General features: G+C 41.1%; 1 protein-coding gene across 6 annotated transcripts in view; it reads left to right on the top strand.

Annotated features, from left to right (window-relative positions):
- Nucleotides 1-22,794, top strand: part of atp8a2 (ATPase phospholipid transporting 8A2) — a 445,463-nt gene that overhangs the window by 51,193 nt on the left and 371,476 nt on the right. For 5 of the 6 annotated variants that reach the window (XM_062974659.1, XM_062974657.1, XM_062974656.1 and 2 more), the window contains exon 2: nt 4,031-4,175. In XM_062974659.1, the coding sequence (XP_062830729.1) occupies nt 4,031-4,175 (145 nt within the window). Of the gene's footprint in view, nt 1-3,809; nt 3,892-4,030; nt 4,176-22,794 lie in introns of those variants that run through there. The other variant, XM_062974660.1, reaches the window with a different exon arrangement.

Here is a 22,794-nt window from a genome sequence, read left to right as displayed (position 1 = left end):
GTAGCTCAGGGCTGGCTCTGCCTTCTGTTACACTGAAGCGGCCGCCTCAAGTCAGGCAGCAGATTTTCAATGATACAAAAAACAGTACCTGGAAAATTAAGAAAAACCAACGTAATGACATAACTGAACACTGGTGGGAAGATGCTTTAGGACTTGGTATCATCCAAGTGCTGCTCCATTACAGATTACTTCAGCGTCTTGTCATATTCTTATGGAAAATAACTTTCCATGCTAGTAGTCTTAAAATAACTTCTCATTGTTCATCTGAAAGTTTCCAAGATCTGTGTAGAAGACCTGGCTATAGTTGAAATTCCAACTTGGAATTTTCTGCCTCGTGTGTCAGTTCTTTCCCTGCCACCCCATAGAAAAGGGTCAATCTTCTTCCACTCAATGTGGAAAGAAAATGGAGGAAAGCATTGTTGCCCAGTCCACAGGTACATCTAACCTGTAGAATCAATGCAGTTGAAACCACTTGAACTGCCAGGACTCAATGCTATGGAGTCCTGGAATGTTGTAGCTTAGGCCCTTTCTACTTTGAACTGGATTATATGGCAGTGTAGATTCATATGATCCAGTTCGGAGAAAATAATGTGGATTATCTGATTCGATAATCTGGATTATATGGCACTGTAGAAGGGGTCTTACTAAGGCACCAGGACTCTCGAGCACAAAATACTCAAGATCTTGTAAAGCTACAACTGCTCTGTTTCCATAGCATGAAATCATAGCATTGAAAGTGGTGCCAAACATAATTTTACAGTGTGGATAGACCCATAGAGATTTAAACCAGAAGAGATTGAAATCAACTGCCTGGGAAGGTGACACCATAAATAAGAGATGGACAGAGAGATGATGAAGGGATCCGTAAAACCATAATTCCCAGGATTCCATATCATTAAGCCATGGCAGCTAAAACTGAGACAGACTGCTTTAACTCTGTATTGTTGAAGGCTTTCATGGCCAGAATCACTGAGTTGCTGTGAGTTTTTCGGACTGTATGGCCATGTTCAAGAAGCATTCTCTCCTGACGTTTGGCCCACATTCATAGCAGGCATCCTCAGAGGTTGTGAGGTATGTTGGAAACTAGGCAAGGGAGGTTTATATATCTGTGGAAAGTCCAGGTTGGGAGAAAAAACTCTTGTCTGTTAGATGTGGGTGAAATGTCAGAAGAGAATGCTTCAAGTTCTGGAACATGGCAATACAGCCTAAGGAAGTGGGAAAATGACGCTTCTGTTTGATATTTGATGTTTTGTTTTAAGTCTGAAATAACAGGTTGCATTTTTAATTTAATTTTATTTGTTAAGTCATAATTTGTTGTAATATGTTGGGTTGTCAATTTTTGTTATTTTGGGTGTATCGTTGTTGTGTTCGGGCACTGAATGTTTGCCTTTTTCTGTGGAATCTGCTCTAAGTCCTTCTGGGGAGATAGGGCAGCATATAAATAAAATTGTTGTTGTTGTTGTTGTTGTTGTTGTTGTGTTGTTAAAGGCTTTCATGGCTGGAATCACAGGGTTGTTGCGTGTTTTCCAGGCTGTATGGCCATGTTCCTGAAGTATTCTCTCCTGATGTTTTGCCCACATCTATGGTAGGCATCCTCCGAGGTTTTGAGGTATATATGTGGGCGGAACGTCAGGAGATAATACTTCTGGAACATGGCCATACAGCCCGGGAAATACACAACACACAACAATCCCATTATTATTATTATTATTTGAAACACAACAAGATGAGTCCACAGCAGACACTCTGCTGGCTGTTGTACTGGATCACATGCTGGACACTTCCCAAGTGTCTCGGGCTGTGTGATGTATCGGCAAATAATGCGTGCAGATCCCAGTAAGGTGGCCTTCTGCAGCTGGCAGATAGTAATTTTGTCAGCGCCAATTGTGTTCAAGTGCAGGCCAAGGTCTTTAGGCACTGCACCCAGTGTGCCGATCACCACTGGGACCACCTTGACTGGCTTGTGCCACAGTCTTTGCAATTCGATCTTTAAATCCTCATATCGTGCCAGCTTTTCTAGTTGTTTTTCTTCAATCCTGCTGTCACCTGGGATTGCAACATCGACAATCCATACTTTGTTTTTTAACACGATTGTGAGGTCAGGAGTATTGTGCTCCAAAACCCTGTCTGTCTGAATTCGGAAGTCCCAGAGTAGCTTGACATGTTCATTCTCTGTAACTTTTTCTGGCTTGTGATCTCACCAGTTCTTTGTCACAGGCAGATGGTATTTATGGCATAAGTTCCAATGAATCATATTATTATTATTATTATTATTATTATTATTATTATTATTATTATTATTATTATTATTATTATTACGACACAGCAAACAAGATAGATATGCTGGATTTTGTATCACAAAATCACAAGTAGAACACTTCCCAAGTGTCTAGGACTGTGTGAAGTATTTTCAGATGATGCGGGCAGATCCCAGTAGGGTGGCCTTTTGCAGTTGGCAGATTGTGATTTCGTCAATGTCTATTGTTTCCAAATGCCGGCTGAGATCTTTTGGCACGGCACCCAATGTGCCGATCACCACTGGGACCACCTGCACTGGTTTATTATTATTATTATTATTATTATTATTATTATTATTATTATTATTATTTTATTATGACACAGCAAACAAGATAGATATGCTGGATTTTGTATCACAAAATCACAAGTCGAACACTTCCCAAGTTTCTAGGACTGTGTGATGTATTTTCGGATGATGCGTGCAGATCCCAGTAGGGTGGCCTTTTCCAGTTGGCAGATCGTGATTTTGTCAATGTCTATTGTTTCCAAATGCCGGCTGAGATCTTTTGGCACGGCACCCAGTGTGCCCATCACCACCAGGACCAGCTGCACTGGTTTCTGCCAGAGTCTTTGAAGTTCGATCTTGAGGTCCTGATAGCGGCTGAGTTTTTCCTGTTGTTTTTCGTCAATGCGACTGTCACCTGGGATGGCAACATCAATTATCCAAACCTTTTTCTTTTCCACAACTGTGATGTCTGGTGTGTTGTGTTCCAGAACTTTGTCAGTCTGGATTCGGAAGTCCCACAGTATCTTTGTGTGCTCATTTTCCAATACTTTTACAGGTTTGTGATCCCACCAGTTCTTTGCTACTGGAAGGTGGTACTTGAGGCATAAGTTCCAATGAATCATTTGGGTCACATAGTTGTGCCTCTGTTTGTAGTCTGTCTGTGCGATTTTCTTACAGCAGCTGAGGATATGATCAATGGTTTTGTCAGCTTCCTTCTACAGTCTGCATTTTGGGTCATCAGCTGATTTTTCGATCTTGGCCTTAATTGCCTTTGTTCTGATGGCTTGCTCCTGGGCTGCAAGGATCAGGCCTTCTGTCTCCTTCTTCATGGTCCCATTCATGAGCCATAGCAAGGTCTTCTCCTTGTCATCTTTTCCTTCAATTTTGTCAAGGAACTTTTCATGCAATGTTTTGTTGTGCCAGCTGTCAGCTCTAGTTTGTAGTGCGGTTTTCTTGTACTGATTCTTTGTCTGCTGTGGTTTGAGGAGTTTCTGATTTTTGACTTCAATCAAAGCAGGTTCTTCACTTTGCTTTACATATTCTGCCAGGGCATGTTCTTCAATGCAGCTGAGGGGGGACAAGAAGGGGCCTGAGTGCTGTTAGAAATGATGGGAGTTGAAGTCCAAAACACCTGCAGGGGCCAAGTTGGCTCGTGCCTGGTGTAGCTGGAACTTTGGCAGCTGTTTCCTTGTGCCTGCCTTGTTTTTTGCACGAGGGCTGATGGCACGGAGGAGGAGGAGGAGGAGGAGGAGGGAGGAGGAGTGGATGGCAAGCCAGGCAGGGGCGAGGCAGAGCTGGGAAAAGCAACCGGGAGGCTGGCTCTGCCGCCGCTCTCTCTGAACGCCGCCTCCCCGACTTTGGGCAGGGTGAGGGCGGGGGGGGGGGGGGGTTGCTAGAGGGCACCTCCCTCCCTTCCTTTCTTCTCCCTCCAACTGATTCCTTCCTTCCTTCCTTCCTTTCTCTCTGTCTTCTCTCTCGCCCTCCCTCTCGTTCTGCGGCGGGCAGGACCCATTTGCTCCTCTTCGGGCTACAAGAAGGCGGACGATGCCATGTCCGGGGCCACGTCCTCTGCGGACCAGGAGGAGGCAGCAGCCCGCACCATTTACTTGAACCAGCCCCAGCAGAGCAAGTTCACCGACAACCGGGTCAGGTAAGGTGGCCCAGGCACTTCGGGGCAGGGAGAGGGCGGAGGAGCCTCCGATGGACTCTAATCGGCAGAGGATGGAGGGGGGAGGGGGGGGATCCCAGGCACAGCCTCACCAAGGGAGGCGGCGGGCTGTATAATGGTGTGGAAGAGAAGCAACTTTCTCAGGGAACATCTGTAGGATCAATCCAGCTTGAGACCACTTTAACTGCTATGTCTGGATGCTATGGACTCTTGAGGGTTGCAATTGGGTGAGGCACCAATATTCCTTGGCAGGGGAGGCTAAAGACCTTGTGAAACTGCAACTCCTAGGATCCCATAGCATTGAGCCATGGCAACTCAACTAGTGCCGAACTGCGTTAAGTCTATAGCAATGGTTCCCAACCATTTCTTAACCAGGGACCACTTTGACCAGGGGCCACTCTCCAACATTAGAACCAAAAGGGTTATGAATCAGTTTTTGGTCAACTTTGGTTATTTGGGGTGCTGGTTCAGAACATTGCTTTGGATAGTACTTAGTACCTCGTAGCTCAAGGATGATGGCCCTCCAAGTGTAGTGTCTTGACAGTGGGTACGTAGGTGACTGTGGAGTCCTATGTTCTTCCACAGTGAAGGCCTTGGTTTCCAGACCTGGTCAGAGTTGATTTGACATGACTTCCTCTTGGCACGTTTCTCCCTTTCACCCTACATTCGTGCCTCTAAATTCAACAGCACTGCTGGCCATAGCTGACATCCAGTTAGAGCACTCCAAGGCCAGGGCTTCCCAGTTCTCAGTGTCTATGCCACAGTGTCTATGCCACCTTTAAATCTCTTTTCCTGTCCACCAACATTCAGTTTTCCCTTCTTGAGTCGGGAGTACAGTAACTGCTTGTGAAACTGCAACTCCTAGGATCCCATAGCACTGAGCCATGGCAACTCAACTAGTGCTGAACTGCATTGAGTCTATAGCAATGGTTCCCAACCTTTTTTTGACCAGGGATCACTTTGACCAGGGGCCACTTTCCAACATTAGTACCAAAAGGGTTACAAATCAGTTTTTGGTCAACTTTAGATTCAGTTTGGGTATTTGGTTTGTTGGTTCAGAAAATTGCTTTGGATACTGGATAGACCACATCAGGTCTAATTTCTGATACAGAACATATGCCACCCAGTAGTCGCCATCTGCCAACTCATAGAAAACCATATTTAATAATCTAGAGCTGATGTGATCTATCCAAAGCAATTTTCTGAATCAGCACCCCAAATAACCCCAGAAACAGACCTAAAAACAAAGACACCAAGATTTTTTTTTTTTGGCTGGGCTGTCATTATTCCTAGTAGTCACGGTGAGGCTGCGGACCGTATTTTAATTTTTGTGGGGACCGCAGGTTGGGAACCACAGTTCTATAGTGTAATCAGGCAAGGGCAAACTTGGGCCCTCCAGGTGTTTTGGACTTCAACTCCCACCATTCATAACAACTTCGGGTCCTTTCCTTTTCCCCCTCAGCTGCTTAAGTTGCTGAGAGGGGAAAGGAAGGGGCCTGAGGCTGTCAGGAATGATGAGAGTTGAAGTCCAAAACACCTGGAGGGCCTAAGTTTCTCCGTGCCTGATCTATACTATAGTTTGATTCTACTTTAATTTTCTTGGCTCAGTGCTGTGAAATCTTGGGAGATATAGTTTGGTGAGGCACAGTACTCGTCGTCCTCCTCTTCTTCCTCTGTTTTATCCTCCTCGTCCTTCTCCTCCTCTTCTATCTTGCTTTCTTCTCTTGCAGGAGACTCAAAGTGGCTCACAATACTACAAGCAGTACAAATTTAGCAGAGAAGGCTAAAGACTTAGTCAAATTACAGCTCCCGGGATTCCTTAGCATTGCAGCTTTGCAGTTAAAGTGGTGTCAATGTGTGTTTATTAATTTATTTATTTCATGTCAAAAGCATTGCATAAATAAGTATAAAACTGATAAAAAAGAAGGAACAACAAGTGGGCTACAGCAACCATATTATCTGTAGCCTCAAACAATTCTTCCCCTGAGCATGAGGTAGGGCATTGTGGGCAAGCATACAGATGCAGAGTTGTTTGTTCTGCTCCACAGTCGCACAAGGTGGAGGAATTCTTCTAGGTCATATTGTCAAGTTGTCTTTTGATCTGCCCACTCCGCTTCTGAGTCTGTTCAGGGACTTCCAAGCTGCCCATTCTTGGTTTGCCCCTGGAAGCAGACCCTCATGGGGAGCCATCCATTTGGAATATCCTGGCTTAGCTGCCCAGAGGGATACTCTTGCTGTTGCTGGAGGAACATTAGTAGGAGTGGTGGTTCACATGAAGGTTTTCCTTGATTTGAGTCTACTGGGGAGAGGCTGATGGCATCCATGATAGAGTGTAGATGCCTTCTTTGTCACACAGTGTATTTCTTCATCATCACTTCATGGGGCAATGTTGCTGCCTGTTTCTGTAGGCAGAGTGAGGCACAGGTGCCTCAGGCAGTTCAGCTTCAGGGCTCTTGAAGTTTGGGCTGTGTTTAATTTGGGATCCCTATCACTATAGCTGATCTTCCTCCCCCTTATTCTCATTTTGAGTGACAGGGAGGGGAGATATATTTGTACACGTTGGGGTGATGACAGCATTGATCTCAGGAGCCAAAATAACACAAGTGGGCTCAGGTACTGTGCCTTGTGGCTTTTGGGGTGGTTTATCAAGGCTGGTTACTCAGATTGCAAAATGCAAGGTCCAGCCCTGGCCTTTGGCTAGCAGCCTCTTATCACTAGCTAGCTTTTTGAAGAAGAAAAACATCAGGGGCACAAAGTAACACCTTCCCCAAATTCCACATCCCAAAGCAGCTTGCTAACAAGTCTTGTTTCCTATATCTTGTTTTGCTCCTGAATCAGATTAGTCTCATTGTAGAGATCAGGTTTGTCCTCTGCATTCTGATCCCTAAGATATTGACATTCAAAGCCGAAGGAGGAAAATGATCTCCCTTGAGTGCATATTTAGAAATCTCAAGAAAGATGCTGTAATTTATGCTTGAACACCAGATTGTTTTCTGTGGCTGTTATGCTGTTGCTGCTGAGAATATATTTTTTCTTCCTCCTCCTTTTGTTTTGTTCCGTATTGGCTGTGGCCTATGATGAGGTATTGCCTCCTGAGCAACAACAATAGCCAGTCAAGGAATGAGTAACAAGCAGTGGCAGCCTAGGACCTGGTGTGCTTCTTCTTCTGATCAGAGCCGCTAAGAAAGGAAGAGAAGGTCAGCGGCAGGTGATGGATAATAGACTCTTATTTGCAGGAGAATCATGCCAGGGCTGGTAACAGGTGGGGCACAATAGTGAGAGATCAGTTACGCTTGATTCTAACTAGTAAACAGTGGCTCTCTCAGCAAGACAATTATTAGAGCTAATAACAAATGGCACCGTTGGCCGGTCCTGTAACAAGAGGCAGTAGGAGAGGAATTAAAAGTCACAGTGGATGTTAAAGGTCACTTAAGCACACAACAATCTTGTGCATGTAAAAGTTCATACAACATTTTAGCTCATGCAATGAGTCAGTGTTCCCTGTCTCATTCCCTCTTGTAGCTCTGTGAAGGAGCTGCTTGAAAAGATTTTGAACACCACTCTTTGCTAACAAGGGTTAACCCAAGGTATTTTTCTGCCTGAGGCAGAGCAGCAAATGGCAAACTGACATAAATCACAATGCATTGTGCCATCATACATATACAGATCTGGCTTTAAAAGAGCATGTTATTTTAGATGAGTAGGCAGAGCAAATGTAATGCACACTACTATGCCTCCTATTCCTCTAGAGCTCAAGATATGGAGCCTCTAAATCTAAAGAACTGTGTTCTTTGTTGTGATGTACAGAGTGTCCCATGGGTTTATTTGTGCTTGCTTTGCTACCCCACCCCTTTGTGTCATCTAACCATGAAGAATTACTTCTGCAGACTGATCCTATCTGTATCATGTAGAGTGACTGGGGCAGCTGGCTCGCTTTGTTTAATAGCAGAGCCAGTTCTGCTTTAGAACCTGTGTACCCAAAGTTTGAATCAAAACATGTGCTTAGGAGTTTAATTTCTGGAAAGATGCCCAAGTGCAAAGTGGTTGAAAGTTTTGCTTCTACCATCCCAGGTGTATGGGATTTATTTTTCATGTGGTGAGAGAAAGGTTCCTCTGAGCATGATTTAAAGCAAAGTCTAAACATTTTTACATAAAGTGGATTGAAAACAAAATTAGTGGCTTGTAAAGCTCAGAGCCAAAAAGGCCTTGAAGGTCTTCAGAACAGTTACACTTTGGAAGAGTCCACTTTGGAGTGGAGGCTCCAGGTCCCCTCAGCCATATGGCAACTAGTCATGCTGTGGAGGATTTAGAAACCAAAGAGTAACCTTTTCAGGATTTGTTGAGGAAGCCGCCTTACACTTCTCTATGTAACCAGAAGTCTCAGGCAGGGTCTTTTCAGTCACAGCCAGTGGCTTCAATGTTAGTGGATCAATGAATTAGCTTTGGATTTAAGTAAAAGCTCGTGTAGAGCTATCCAAAGTGCTGAACTTCTTTTGAGACTAGGAGTGCATCCATACACACTTTTTAATATGGAATAGCTCTGGGGGTGGCTACATTGCCTGTCTCCATCACACAGCAGGTTGGAGTCCAGACTATCAGAGAAGCTGAAACTGGTTTGGCTCCACTAGATTATCACCTTACCTTTGCTGTTTCCTGTTGTTGCTACTATAGCATCATCCCCTGCTTTTCCATAGTTACACAGGTGCCTTTCTTGATATTAGCAAATCCACTCAACAATGGCTAGGAGCTGTTCGGATTTCTGTGACCATCTCCTGAGGTGACTGACACTGGGGAGGGGTGGACATGGGTCCCATCTGTCCCTTTTCCATGGAGTGCAGGGAAGAGAGTATGACAGTGTCAAGCTAAATGGACAGTGGGCTGGTTTGAATTAAAGCCAGTCCAGCTATCCGTCCTAACCCTGAAGTGCAAGACTGCACCACAGTTCCCCAACCTCATATAATGCAGGGTAAGACTGGGTTAACAAGCTTTACTTTGCATTACCATTGAGAAGTCCTTGGACATTGTCTGGATGTCCAGAAGTGACTTCTGGTCAGAACTTGTGGGCAGCATAAACAAACACTAGGATACCTTTAAAATCCAGACTAAAATTTGGATTTTACACACACATATAAAACCCAGCTGCCACCAATGAATATCCCATCACATAGAACTTTGTGTTTTTAAAACTTTAGATGTCAGTGGTTCAGCTTTAGATCTGTTTCATGAAGGGATGTACTGCTGTCCTGTAGAAACACATTTTCGTTATGAGAACACTGGTGCTTCATGTTTACAAGAATAAGACTAATATAGGTAAGATCTTTGTGGCTTATTGGCCATATCGGAAGAGACCTCAAAAATGTTGTAAATAGGTTCTAACGCAAGTGAGGTCAGTTTATGAAATGAGCTTTGAAACTCCTAGAAATGAAGCCATTACTTTCTCTTCTATGGCTTTGATTTACAGTTTGGGGTGTCGGAGTGAAGGGAAGAATACAGTTTTACTCTGGATGACAAGTTTTCCAAAAATCTATTTGAGGCAGCGTGTTGGTTGAGGACATTAATGACTCAAATTAGAAAACAAGACTTTGGTCAGCAGGATTGTTATGCTTTGGGATTTGTGATAGCATCAATGTGAAGAGATCAGCAACGATTTGTTAAAGTGCCTGGAAATGATTTATTTCATATTATTCTGCAAGAAAAGAGCTAAAGCAGGGCTATTGTTCTTTGGCAGAGACGTAGATGGCCTAAATAGTGGGTTGTTGCATGAGAAATAGTACAGTGACTGTGTGGGAGAAGTGGAGGAGGAAAGTAAGAGAGATGGGCTGGGGAATGCAAGTAGAAATAGTAACAAAATGTTGACTCCATTCATCTTCTCCTTATTTTTTTTAATTTGATCTTCCCTCCAAACATCAACCAATGACCTTAATGACTCATCACTGGGTTGGTTTTTTTGTGTGGTGTGGTTGTGTGTGTGTTTACTAGATTTCCTTCTCCTTCATTGTTTTACTTCTGCAAACCTTGCGGTAGAGAGAGATAAAGAATATTTGCAAATAATCTCATCCTGGATGAGAAAGAGAGTCTCACAATTTCAAGAAACTATGTCTAAAAATTGATCAGATTGTTCTCATTTTGCTATGTTTTTAAAATAAAACTATTAGATGCACATTTTTGACACAAAAATATTTTTGTGCATATAGCTTGCACAGAATTTGTACAGACTAATACGTGAGTATATACGAGGCATGGGCAAACTTCAGCCCTCCAGGTGTTTTGGACTTCAATTTCCACAATTCCTAACAGCCGGTAGGGGCTTGAGGCTGTTAGGAATGGTGGGAGTTGAAATCCAAAACACCTGGAGGGTCAAAATTTGCCCATGCCTGGTATATACTATATGTTTATGCAGTTTTTCACTTTTCTGTAGTTACTAATGCAATGTAGGATTTCAGCTATTATTTAATAACAGTTAAATCAAACCATTGCATTAAAACAATTTAAAATAAATAAAAAGACTACAAAAAAATAAAAGCAGAAATAAGGTGTAAATATTTACAGAAGTCTTATTTCTGAAGATTCCTTATGCACCTATTTTTATGATTATAAAATCTGCAATGTTACATAGATTCATATATATCATTGTATTGCATGATCTATAGATGATCCGAAATGATTCCAAATTCACAGAGACATTCAGACATGAGACTTCTATGTAGAACTACATTTCTCTATCCTAGCTTTCCCCTCACACAGAAGCAGGCAAAAACCTGGGTAGGGTTACTATTGCACTGTACTTAATGGCGTTTTTTAGACTACAACTGTCAGACTCACCTATAGCATATTGACAGTGGTTTATGGAAGTTTTAGTCCAAATAGTAACTTTTCCAAGCGCTGATGATTCCAAATGATCTACTGTATTAAGCATATTTTTAATCATGTTCTGTTTCAGTTCATTATTAAATTGGCCAGAAAAAATATATTGGAAATATGTAGTGTAAATTTCTTGCTTTTTCAGACAAAGCAATATGTGTTACCTTTCCATCAGGTAAGTCAGGGAGGGCTATGGGACACATTATGTTCTTACAGGGCGGTTTTTTTCAGACCTTGCCTTGGTTAGATTCCATGGGCTCCTCTTTCTTTTTGGCTACAGAAATGTGAAGTGTCTGTCTTTGAAGTCTCCAGGAGTAAAAAAAAACCAAAAAAAACAACAAGCCCCCCACACCTTTTAAATAGGTTGCAAGCCACTCCAGTGCCGTTTAAAATTAAAAATGCCTGTTTTTCAAAGCCATAACTGGACTTGTGGCTACTTTATTTTTGTTTGTTTATTTTTGTATTTTTTATGGCAGGACATAAATTTTCTCTCCTTGAGGAATTGAAGGGTTCCAACCCTGCTGAACACAGTAAAATGGAATAAACCTCATTTAATTAAATGGGATTGGCTTCTGAGTAAACATCTCAAAGTCAGTGTGCTCTGAATGTTGCACTTTAACTCTGAAGATCAGAGGGCAAATTCTCATTTAGCCATGGAAGCCCATTGAGCGGCCATTCTCTTTATTCTGTCTTGATGGTAGCCTGTTGTGCTGAGTAGGAGGTTACACATCAGGACAATCAGATATTGTGGTGAACCATAGTTTTTTTCATGATGAACATAGTTAAAGGCTTTGCTGTGATTTATAAAGCACAGGCTGTTTTTAAAAAATCTTTTTGGTGCACTCCATTACCCAACATATATTTGCAATATGATACCTACTTGCTACATCTTTCCCTCTTTCTTCTTAGATGTTCATTTCCTGACTAAAACACTGTATAATTATCTGGAACTGGACATTATCTGGCTCATAATGTCCCATTCATGACCACTTTGGCTCACTCACTCCATGTATTGGCAATGTTAAATGCATGCCATTTGTTGTTTTACTGTATCTACCATCCCCACATTCATGCTTCTCGTAGTCCATGTTCCTGTATGCTGTGGAGCTTTGGACTTTCACTTCTGAGTACATCAACAGCTGAAGTTCTTTCAGGTGGAACCCAGTTGTATGATTAACCCCAGCATAACACATACTCTGGTAGCTTGTTGAGTGCCATTCGACCTAAAAGTTACATCTTTTGGTATTATCTTTTGTTTCATTTTGGATTGTCTTATTATAAGGTCTTCATGGTAAAAGATGTTCAAAACAGGTTCACCATGCCTCTTTTTGCATAGGACTGACAAGTGTTAGCTATTGTGCCACTGCCATTATCTCTGACTATCTTCTGCCAGGGTCACACCCACTACTACCAGTAGCTGTTTGGCATATTTAATCTGGCTCCTGAGTAAAAGCCTGTCTGATATGGGAGACCCTACCAGTAGCACCGCTTCCGTCAGCATAGCCTCTTACTTTGCAGGAGCAAACCTCATTCTACCATCGCATATTCTACCATTGCAATCCTGAATTGAAATCAACAGAGGTGCACTACCAGTTGCGGGATATAATTGGGTGCTTAATTCTATCCCACCAAAATAAATAGAACATTAACTTGCTTAACTTTGCCAAGAAGATGTCTTGTATAAACAACATTCTCATCTCTCAATTCTGTTACTATTTTAGAAGACAGTTTTTAAAGGCGTTTGAAAGTTGTGCATTTGTTTATACAGAGAAGTGTTTCCATATGTCTTAATAAGTAGTTTGGGGAAATGCCCATTGAAGATCGCTCATACCCCGTCCTTAACTCTCTACAACAGAGAGAAATCATAGGATTAGGACCTACTGTAGATATTGTAAGATTTACAGCTTCCACAGTCCTGAGTCAGCATAGCCAGTGATGAGCGCTACTACAAATATTAATTCCTGAATCTACAAAAGAAGATAAACCTTTCCATTTCTCCCAAGTCAAAAACAAAAAGCCATCTTGGCTATTTTTATTTTGCATTTAAGAGGTTTATTGGCACAAGGCACTTGGAGATAAAGCCATATCATATTCGAATGCGTCGGGAACAGCAAAATGGATACAGCAATTGCACAAAATGCCCATGCTGTGTTCAATAGAGATAAGTGGGATGCATAGCAATCCAATGAATACTGGTTGTGAAATTAATGAATTTATTTTTCTACAATGTAATTTTTAGGCAGTGAATAGGATCTGTTCGTAAATTGTTGGAGATAGGTGACAGCATGTATGCGAGTAAATTATTTTTATGAATGTGTAAGGACACAATAAGTGTTTTTATCATAGACTTCTTGAACTTATAAGGCTAATTTTGCAGCTATGATCTGAAGAGGACATTGAAAGGCCTGTCTAGTCTAATATTATGTTCTCAAAAAGGCACTTTCCCCACTTCATCTTCTTCAGTAATTGATATTGAGAAGCATATTATTTGCAATACCAGAGATCATTTAGAGTAGGTCTTCTTAAACTTTTTCCACTTGCAACTCCATTCCACCTGAGAATCTTTTTTTGTGATCCTGTGTATATCAATATGAAATATACCGTAGGCATAGAAATCAAACATTTCCTGAAAATAAATTAGCATTTGCAAAGCTTGTTAAACAGGCAGATTTTCCTTTTTGAAGAGTCCAGCTAAAGCATTTGCTGCAGAATCCACTGTAAACACTGCATGTTGTTGCTAACAGATTTGTGTAAATGGGTGGCATTCAGAAATCTTTTACAGTTGCCAGTTTTTTTGTGGTGCCAATATTGAGCTTTTTTTCATGTCAGGAGTGACTTGAGAAACTTCAAGTTACTTCTGGTGTGAAAGAATTGGCCATCTGCAAGGATATTGCCCAGGGGACGCCCAGATGTTTTTGATGTTTTTACTATCCTTATGGGAGGCTTCTCTCATGTCCCTGCATGGAGCTGGAGCTGATTGAGGGAGCTCATCTGCTCTCTCCCCGGGTTGGATTCGAACTGGCAACCTTCAGGTCAGCAACCCAACTTTCAAGTCATCAGTCCTGCTGGCACAAGGGTTTAACCCAATGCACCACTGGGGGCTCCACTGAGCTAAGGGACCTTATTTGGGACCTAGTTTAAGAACTCAGTGGTTGGCTAGAAGTCTGCAAGCTATTGGTTGATAGTGGTGAGTTTCCAAGAAAGAAACTCACCACTAGCAACTCACGTTGAGCAAAAACAGTGGGCAAAATGTACCTTCCAAATGCTATTGGATTGTAGATCTTTGACACACTGGAAAATAATAATGTCTGGTCCCTCAAATAAGAAGCACTAATTTAAAGCAGCTGTGGCTTGCAGAAATTGATAGAATTATTTTCTATCTATTTATGAAATCCCACGAGAAAGTTGTTTGAAGATGAAGAATCACTTCAGTTTGTTGTAGCAGATTTGTTGACTTAATTATGTGCTGTATGAAGGGTTTCTTTTTTTGTCTCCTTTAACGTTATTGCATTCTACGTCTTCATGTTATGATAGATGGGAATAAAGTCAATTAATCTTGTTTGTTATGTACAAGAACCCTAGGTGTTAAGAAGTGACCCTTTACTTGGGTTTCTAGCAGTAATCCACTGCAGAACTACAGCTGTGAAAATTTTGGGGAAAGTAGAAGGAATGATTTTTGACACAGATTTCTAAAAAGAAGGAATGGATGTTCAAGCTTCCAAAGTGACAGTGCTAAAAAGAGAAACCAAGGCGTGTGTGTATGTGTGCATGCTTCAGAGAGAATGAATGAATGAATGCAGAAATATTCTATAGGTTATTTTAGGCGTTTTAAAAAAGGGTTTGGATGTATGTGATTAATATTCTATTTTGGTATCCAATTCAGTTAGTCATTTTGTTGCTTAACCTAAGGCTAATTTAAATAATAAAAGCAATTCAGTTTTCAAAAATATTGATACACTTTGTGATCTCTCCCAAGGGTTTGTAGCCACACACTGACACACTGAAATTAACAGACACACTGAAATTAATGAGACCTCTATTGATCATAAAAGACTTAAGTCCCATCAATCTGATCTGCTTGAAATATGACTAAGTATTGATCCCTCCAGATGCGGTTGAACTACAACTTCCAGCAGCCCTAGCCAGCATAGTCAATGCTTAGAAATGCTAAGAGTTGTAATCCAACAACATCTGAACCTTTGCTCACTTTTAGTGTAAAAAGACAAATCAGAAAATAAATTGTGCTCTGATTAAAATCTGATTGTCATGATGCAAAACTTTAACTGAACCTGCAACATACATAGGAAGGCAAACATCTCTGTGATTAATGGAGAGAAAATGACCAAATTGAACTGGAAAGATTAAAGCAAATGTAAAGGATCAAAATAAATGGAAGGCTTCTTGCTTAAAGTTTTAAAAGAAAGAAATGAGTCCTGTTGCTAGAGTCTGAACGGGCAGAGTAAAATGCTGGAATCATTTGAAATGTGCAAAAAATAAAATAAAATCAAGAACAGTGAGTAGTAGGTTGGAGCATTTTCCCTACAAGTGGAAACTGTGTAGCCTGCCCAAGACATTGCTGGATTACATCTTCCTGTGTTCCTAACATATTTCAAGTCACTTCTGGGGTGAGAGAATCGGCCATCTGCAAGGAAGTTGCCCAAGGGACACCTGGATGTGTTACCATCCTGCTGGGAGGCTTCTCTCATGTCCCCGCATGGGAAGCTAAGGCTGACAGATGGGAGCTCACCCTTTCTCGTGTATTCGAACCAGCGACCTTCAGGTCAGGAGTTCAGCTGGCACATGGTTTAACCCACCACAAGGAGCCACTGCAGCTCCTTGTTCCTAACTGACAATATAGAATTATAATAACAGGCAGTGTTGGGGTTTTAGAAAAACTGTAACATGATAAAGATGTATGGAAACGATATCCTGTGTGGAGTAAATGGAACAAAAGAGGGGTTTCCCCTTTCTCCTAAATATTTTTATTGGCTTACATCTTATTAATCACTAAGTATTAAAAATATACAAAAATCACTAGGTATCCATTGAAGTTGATTAGAGAGAGATTAGGACAAATAAAATGAAGCACTGCACCAAAGGTATAACTAGGGGATAGGGGAGTAGGAAGCAGAATTAGGATCTTGGAGCTCTAAATCAGGCATTAGAAAACTTGGGCCCTCCAGGCATTTTGAACTCCAGAGTTGAAGTCTAAAACACCTGGAGGGTCAAAGTTTGCTCATGCCACTCTAAATTAATTCTATATTTGCAATGAAATGTTACTTCCTTCCCCAAATTTCTACCATTCCATAAAGGGAGCGACCAAAAACTGTTCACACCTAGAACTCATATTTTCTATATTCATAGCCTTTCGCCAGGTTTTTATTTTGTTATGGATTTTTTGTCTCTCTTCTCATTTTGTATTTATTTATTTATTTATTTATTTATTTTCACCTTTTAAAAACGTTAGAGGCATCTTGTGTGATCAAAACATTAGTAGTTCAAGCCAGGTTTTCTTATACCTTTTGTACTTGTGACCTCTTTCCACCCAGGACATTTTTACATGACCCCAGTTTAGTTTTTGTTTAGGTTTTGTTGAGTGGAGGTCATACCTTGGATATATTGGTGAATTGTGACCAAATTTGGTGGCATTTGCTGCAGTGTTTTTTTTGTTAACTCGGCCCTACAAACTGACAGTAAGCTGATGCATTTTCTGCAGATGCCATTGTAAACACTGCACATTTTTCCTAAGAGATTTGTGTAAATGGGTGGCATTTTGATGTTTTTACCATCCTTGTGGGAGGCTTCTCTCATGTCCCCACATGGAGCTGGAGCTGATTGAGGGAGCTCATCTTCGCACTCCCCGGGTTGGATTCGAATGTAGGGGCAACCTTCACATTGTGAGACTGATTTTCTTATAGGTACAGAGATTTGGGGGGGGGGGGTGTAAAAAAAAGACTAATGTTACAATTGAAAACAAAACAAAACACTCCCACCACCCAAGCTTATGTAAGAAATTACTCTTTTGCTCCCCCCCCCCCTTTTAGGGTTGGCTTTTCCAGATTGCTAGATTTCTTTGCTTTGCATGCTATCTTTTGAATTCACACCTTCCATTCTATTTTCTGTGGGAAAATTCCACCAAGAGACAGAATGCAATTGTGTCACGCTTTGAGAAAAAAATGCTTGAAGCAACCTAGCTTGCTGAGGACTAAAAAGACTAAAAGTCTACATGTGAAACAAGATCAGATTGGAAAAGAGTCTGTGATCATACCATACTGGGAGCTGCAGCTCAAAAAGTATATTTTCTGAGCTCCGGAAAGGAGGAAATATGAGAATTTGGCCAAGTATTACCCAACAGTATTCTCAGGCAGATGTGGGTCAGCAAGGCAACAGAATCTACCACTAGATCAGTGGTTCTCAACCTTTTTAATACCGCAATCACTTTGTACAATTCCTCAAGTTGTGGTGACCCCTAACCATAAAATTATTTTCGTTGCTACTTCATAACTGTCATTTTGCTACTTTTATGAATCTTTATGAAAATATCTGATATGCAAGATGTATTTTCATTGTTACAGATTGAACATAATTAAAGCATAGTGCTTCATCACAAAAACAATATGTTTGGCAGAATATGATGGTGAGATTTGCAGTACCTTCAACCGATTCAGCTCTGATTTCCACAGACCACTGAGACTCCTACGAATGACAGATCTGGACAAACTTGGCACACAGAATACCCATGACCAACAGAAAATATTGGAGGGGGTTGGGAGGAATTGACGGTGATTTAGGGGATATGTAGTTGACCTATATCTGGAGAGCTCTGTGAACTGAAACAACTATGGATCTGGACCAAATTTGGCACAAATATTCAATATACCTAAATTTGAACACTGGTGGAGTTTGGGGAAAATAAACCTTGACATTTGGCACTGTAGTGGCTTAGATTTATAGTTCACCTACAATCAAAGAGCATTTTGAACTCCACCAACAATGGATCTGTACCAAACTTAGCACACAGAATTCCTATGACCAACATAAAACATTGGAGGGATTTGAGAGGAATTGACAGTGATTAAGGGGCGATGTAGTTCACCTACATCTGGAGAGCACTGCGAACCCAAACAACTATGGATCTATTCTGGATCAAATTTGGCACGGATACTCAATATGCCCAGATTTGAACACTGGTGGGGTTTGGGGAAAATAGACCTTGGCATTTGAGAGTTGTAATTTCTTGGATTTATAGTTCACTTACTATCAAAGAGCATTCTGAACTCCACCAACAATGGATCTGCACCAAATTTGGTACACAGAACTCCCAAAAATGCCAGGTTTCTCAAAGAGTGCTTCCTGCCTAATTAGCTCTTGTTGTCGCTGCTGTTTTGGCTACCACCAAGGTATGTTGTGGGAAGGCACTATTGCCATGAAAGAGGCCACATGTTGGAGGTGGGACAACATGGCTACCAAATGTGAACCCTTAGAATGCACCTCACATATGCCAGAATAATCTTAGGGCCCTCCCACACAGCCATATAACCCAGAATATCTGCTGTGAACTGGGTTATCTGAGTCCACACTACCATATATCCCAGTTCAAAGCAGATAATGTAGGATTTTATTCAGCTGTGTGGAAAGGGCCTTAGACAAAACAGGAACAAAGAAAATTCTGTCTCCATTCTCAGCAGTTGTCTAAGTACATTTCATAAAATTTAAAGCAAATATTTCAGTCTCTAGTGTTTTTTAAAACTTACATACCAGAGCATTCTAGGTTTTTTTTTTCACTTTCTGGCATGGCAAAGCCAAGCAGTAATTATGCAATGTAATCACTACTGAGATGAAATATGCTAATAATGCAGATTGTTGCAAATGTCTAAAGGAATTAATCAAATTAAAAAATAGCTGACTCCAGGTTTGTTTATCTCTTGAAATACATCTACAATCTAGAAATAAAAACAGATTCCAAACACTGTCTCCCCATAACTGGGAAAAAAGAGAAAAATGATGGTAGCAGCAGCATAAAAACCTGGGGTCTTTGGTCATCTGAGCCCTTTCCAGCCTGTTTAGTGGGCTCTGTAGTGAAGGAGGTTTCTTTGGCGACATTTGTACCATAGAACGTTTTCCTAATACCGATATATGATGAAGTTTCAATACAGTTTGCAATGACAGCTAGAATTTCAATAAGAGCCAACACTTTTTGGTGAGAGTAATAGCAAGAACTTGAAGACAATGTTGTACTCAGTAGACTGTGGAAATTCAAATGACTTACCCCGGAAAAATGTTTTCATTTGGAATGTAACAGTTTTCTTTGCAGATATATTTTAGGATGGATCTAAACTGTCCTATTTCCCAGGATTTTATCCCAGATTATCTGACAGTGTAGACCAATATATTCCAGTTCAAAGCTGTTAATCAGGGATATAGGGCTGTATATGTCCAGCCTCAGTCAACAAAGGACATGTGTTCTTGGGCATTGCTTTAAGAGAAGATTTGGCCCCAAAGATCACATGGAAAGAAAGTGCCTATACCACAAACAAGAAAAGTAGTTAAATATGTTTCAACCAACTTTTTATACAGCACTAGTAATATGCATATGTAAAATATAAAATGAAACAAAAAGATCAGGCAAACCTTGCATCAGTAAAGAAAAAAAATTAAACTATCTATTGACCACTAAAGCTTCTTTCCAAATGAATCCAAATATATATATTTCCTCACATTTTCACCAGCCTCCACTTTTCTGATGATTTCCATTTTGGTGGTCACTCCTATAGATCTAGATTTTTAACATATTGGAGGGAGCTGATGAGGCCGACCTAACTGTTCTCCCATTCTTTCTCTGTTTTGCTGATCACACAGCTCAGTAGAGCATTCAGGAGACACCTGCTGTTTACCCTGCTATTGTAGGCAGCTACAAATGGGTCAGCTACAGTAGACCCCCATTGTCACTCAATTCAAGTTTAGATTATTGCATTGTTTAATGTAGACACACTGCTGAGCCCCAGCACTGAAAGGAAAGTGTTTGTTTCTCCAGCCCTCACCATTTTCCCAGGGTTTATGCTGCTAAAATATTTCAAGAAAAATAGAGGATGAGTAGAAAGGTTAGGAACTGGGCCAGCATAAACTTTGTAAAAGTAAGCTTTTTTGACAGAAGCTTTGTTAACAGAGATAAGCATGTGTACCACTATTTTTTTTCTTTAACTTTTCGAATACTTTGCTCAGAATCTCTAGGTCATCCAGTGCAACTCTTATGGTCAGTGTCTGCCAAAGTTGAGTGGTATTGGAGGACTTAGAGCAGTGGTTCTGAACCTTGGGGTCCCCAAATGTTTTGGCCGTCAACTCCCAGAAATCCTAACAGCTGGTAAACTGGCTGGGATTTCTGGGAGTTTGGGCCAAAACACCTGGGGACCCAGTGTTGAGAAACACTGACCTAAAATTCCCAGAATGGACCAAATTAATAAAAGCCATGAAAAATCAACAAAAGTGAAACCCTCAAATGTGGAGGATTAACTGTTTTTTTTATAGTTTCCATTAGAAACCACTGGGCAACAGATAGGTTGTAACAGAGGTGATGGGAGGCTATATTGCCTTTTACAATAGAAGAAACAGCACTATTTTATTTGTAGAGTTACTTCAGTTTGTTGTGATAATTCTGCTTCATAGATTATCTTAGCTGGTAATAAAGTGATTACTGAAAATTTTACTTGGCAAATTGTCACTGTTTCTAGAAGATGCACCTCATTACATAACAAACAGCCAGTGCTTCGGCCAAAAACCTGAGTTACAAGGTATATACTAGCTGTGCCCAGCCACGCGTTGCTGTGGCAAAGTATGGTGGTATGGGAAATAAAGTATTGAGGAATTGGTGGTAGTTAAGGTAAAGGGTAAACGTTTTCCCCTGACTCAGGGGGTTGGTGCTCATCTCCATTTCAAAGCCAAAGAGCAGGCGTTGTCCGTAGACCCCTCCAAGGTCATGTGGGATGACTACATGGAGCAGCGTTCCCTTCCCACCAGAGCAGTACCTATTGATGCACTCACATTTGTATGTTTTCGAACTTCTGGGTTGGCAGAAGCTGGGGCTAACAGTGGGGGCTCTCTCCGCTCCCCCAATTCAAACCTGCGGCCTTTCGGTCCAGAAGTTCAGCAGGTCAGCGCTTTAACACGCTGCACCATCAGGGGATATTATTTCCTAAAGGTTGTGAATATACAATATTTCTGATTGTTGTTTTTTTTTGTCTGTTGGAGGCAAGTATGAATGCTGCAATTAGGAAAAATGATTAGGCCCTTCTTCACAGCTGTATAAAATGCACACTGAAGTGGATTATATGGCAGTGTGGAGTCAAGATAATCCAGTGCAAAGCAGATAATATAAGATTATAAATGGGTTATGTAGCTGTGTGGAAGGGCCTTGAGTCTACACTGCCATATAATCCAGTGCAAATTAGATAATCTGTGTAAGAGGCCTAAGTGAGGCCTAAATCTGCCTGTCCCCTAACTGAACCCTGGCTGTCCCTTGGCTGAGTGGGTTGCTAGGAGACCAAGTGGGCAGAGATTAGCCCTCTAAACTGGCAGCAATTGGATAAAAACAATTATTGCTCTCCTTCTACTTAGGAGTTTTCTTTTCTTTTTATCAACCTAGAGGCATGGATGATGGGTTGTGTTGTCAAATTTCGAGATTGGGGGGCCTGTAGTTTTGTTCTTTTGTCCGGTGCCCTGATTCCATCACTCTTTTATATATATAGATATTTGTATATGATATGCAAGGAGTTGGAGTTCAATTACCTGGCCCATTCGAGCCATTTAGAAAAGGCAGTCATCCATTTCAAGTAACTTTTGTCTGCATATGTCAAACATACGACAAATTAACCAGAGAAAGTCGTCCACATCCTGGGCTACTCAGACTACCTTTCCTCCCCACTAACAAGAGAACAGCTTCTGCAAATAAATGGTAGAAGTCACAGGAGTTGCTTTTAGATATAACAATAAACAATGCTTGCATTTGGATGTAACAATAAACAATGGCTTATTGTTAAGTGAATGGCTCATAAGCTTGGACTCTCATTCTCCCTTATCTTCCTGCATGACTGCAAGGAGGAGCTGGGAATGCTTTTGCTTCGGTTCTTAATTGACCACAGTATAGTACTGAGTAGATGTGTTGTTGAAGGCTTTAATGGCCCGAATCACATGGTTGTTGTGTGTTTTCCAGGCTGTATGGCCATGTTCCAGAAGCATTCTCTCCTGATGTTTCACCCACATCTCTGGGAGGCATCTTCAGAGGTTGTGAGGTATATTGGAAAAAAACTAAGCAAGGAAAGTAACATTTTATAATTTGGTGGTTGGAGGGAATGCTCCTTGTTTCTTCGTTGGATAGGAGACCGCTAGAGGTCTAGTTTTGGGGCGGCAAAGTAATAAGCTGTCATCTGGAAGCAACGGTGCTGCCCCTAATCCTGAAAAATGACTGGCATGATGATGAATGAGTAACTTAGGACATTACTCCTTTTCATGAGTAGTGTAACAACTCTGAAATATTACAATGAATTTTATTAAATTTATTACTTTTACAAAGCAACATACCCTTGGCCAGTTCTACTTTGTTGTTTAGATAAGGTCCAAAATAACCAATCCCTTTGGTGACTCCTTCATCTTCTACCAATGAAAATGTCAGCAAAACAATTGAGGAATGTGTTGGACCTTCCATGCTTGGCAGAGTTTGACATTCAACAAATATCAGGATAGCAGA

This window comes from Anolis carolinensis, chromosome 3 (genome assembly GCF_035594765.1).
Source record: "Anolis carolinensis isolate JA03-04 chromosome 3, rAnoCar3.1.pri, whole genome shotgun sequence".
NCBI classification, from domain to species: Eukaryota; Metazoa; Chordata; class Lepidosauria; order Squamata; family Dactyloidae; genus Anolis; species Anolis carolinensis.
The sequence above is the reverse complement of the archived record's forward strand: the minus strand, read 5'-3'. Positions and strand labels throughout refer to the sequence as shown.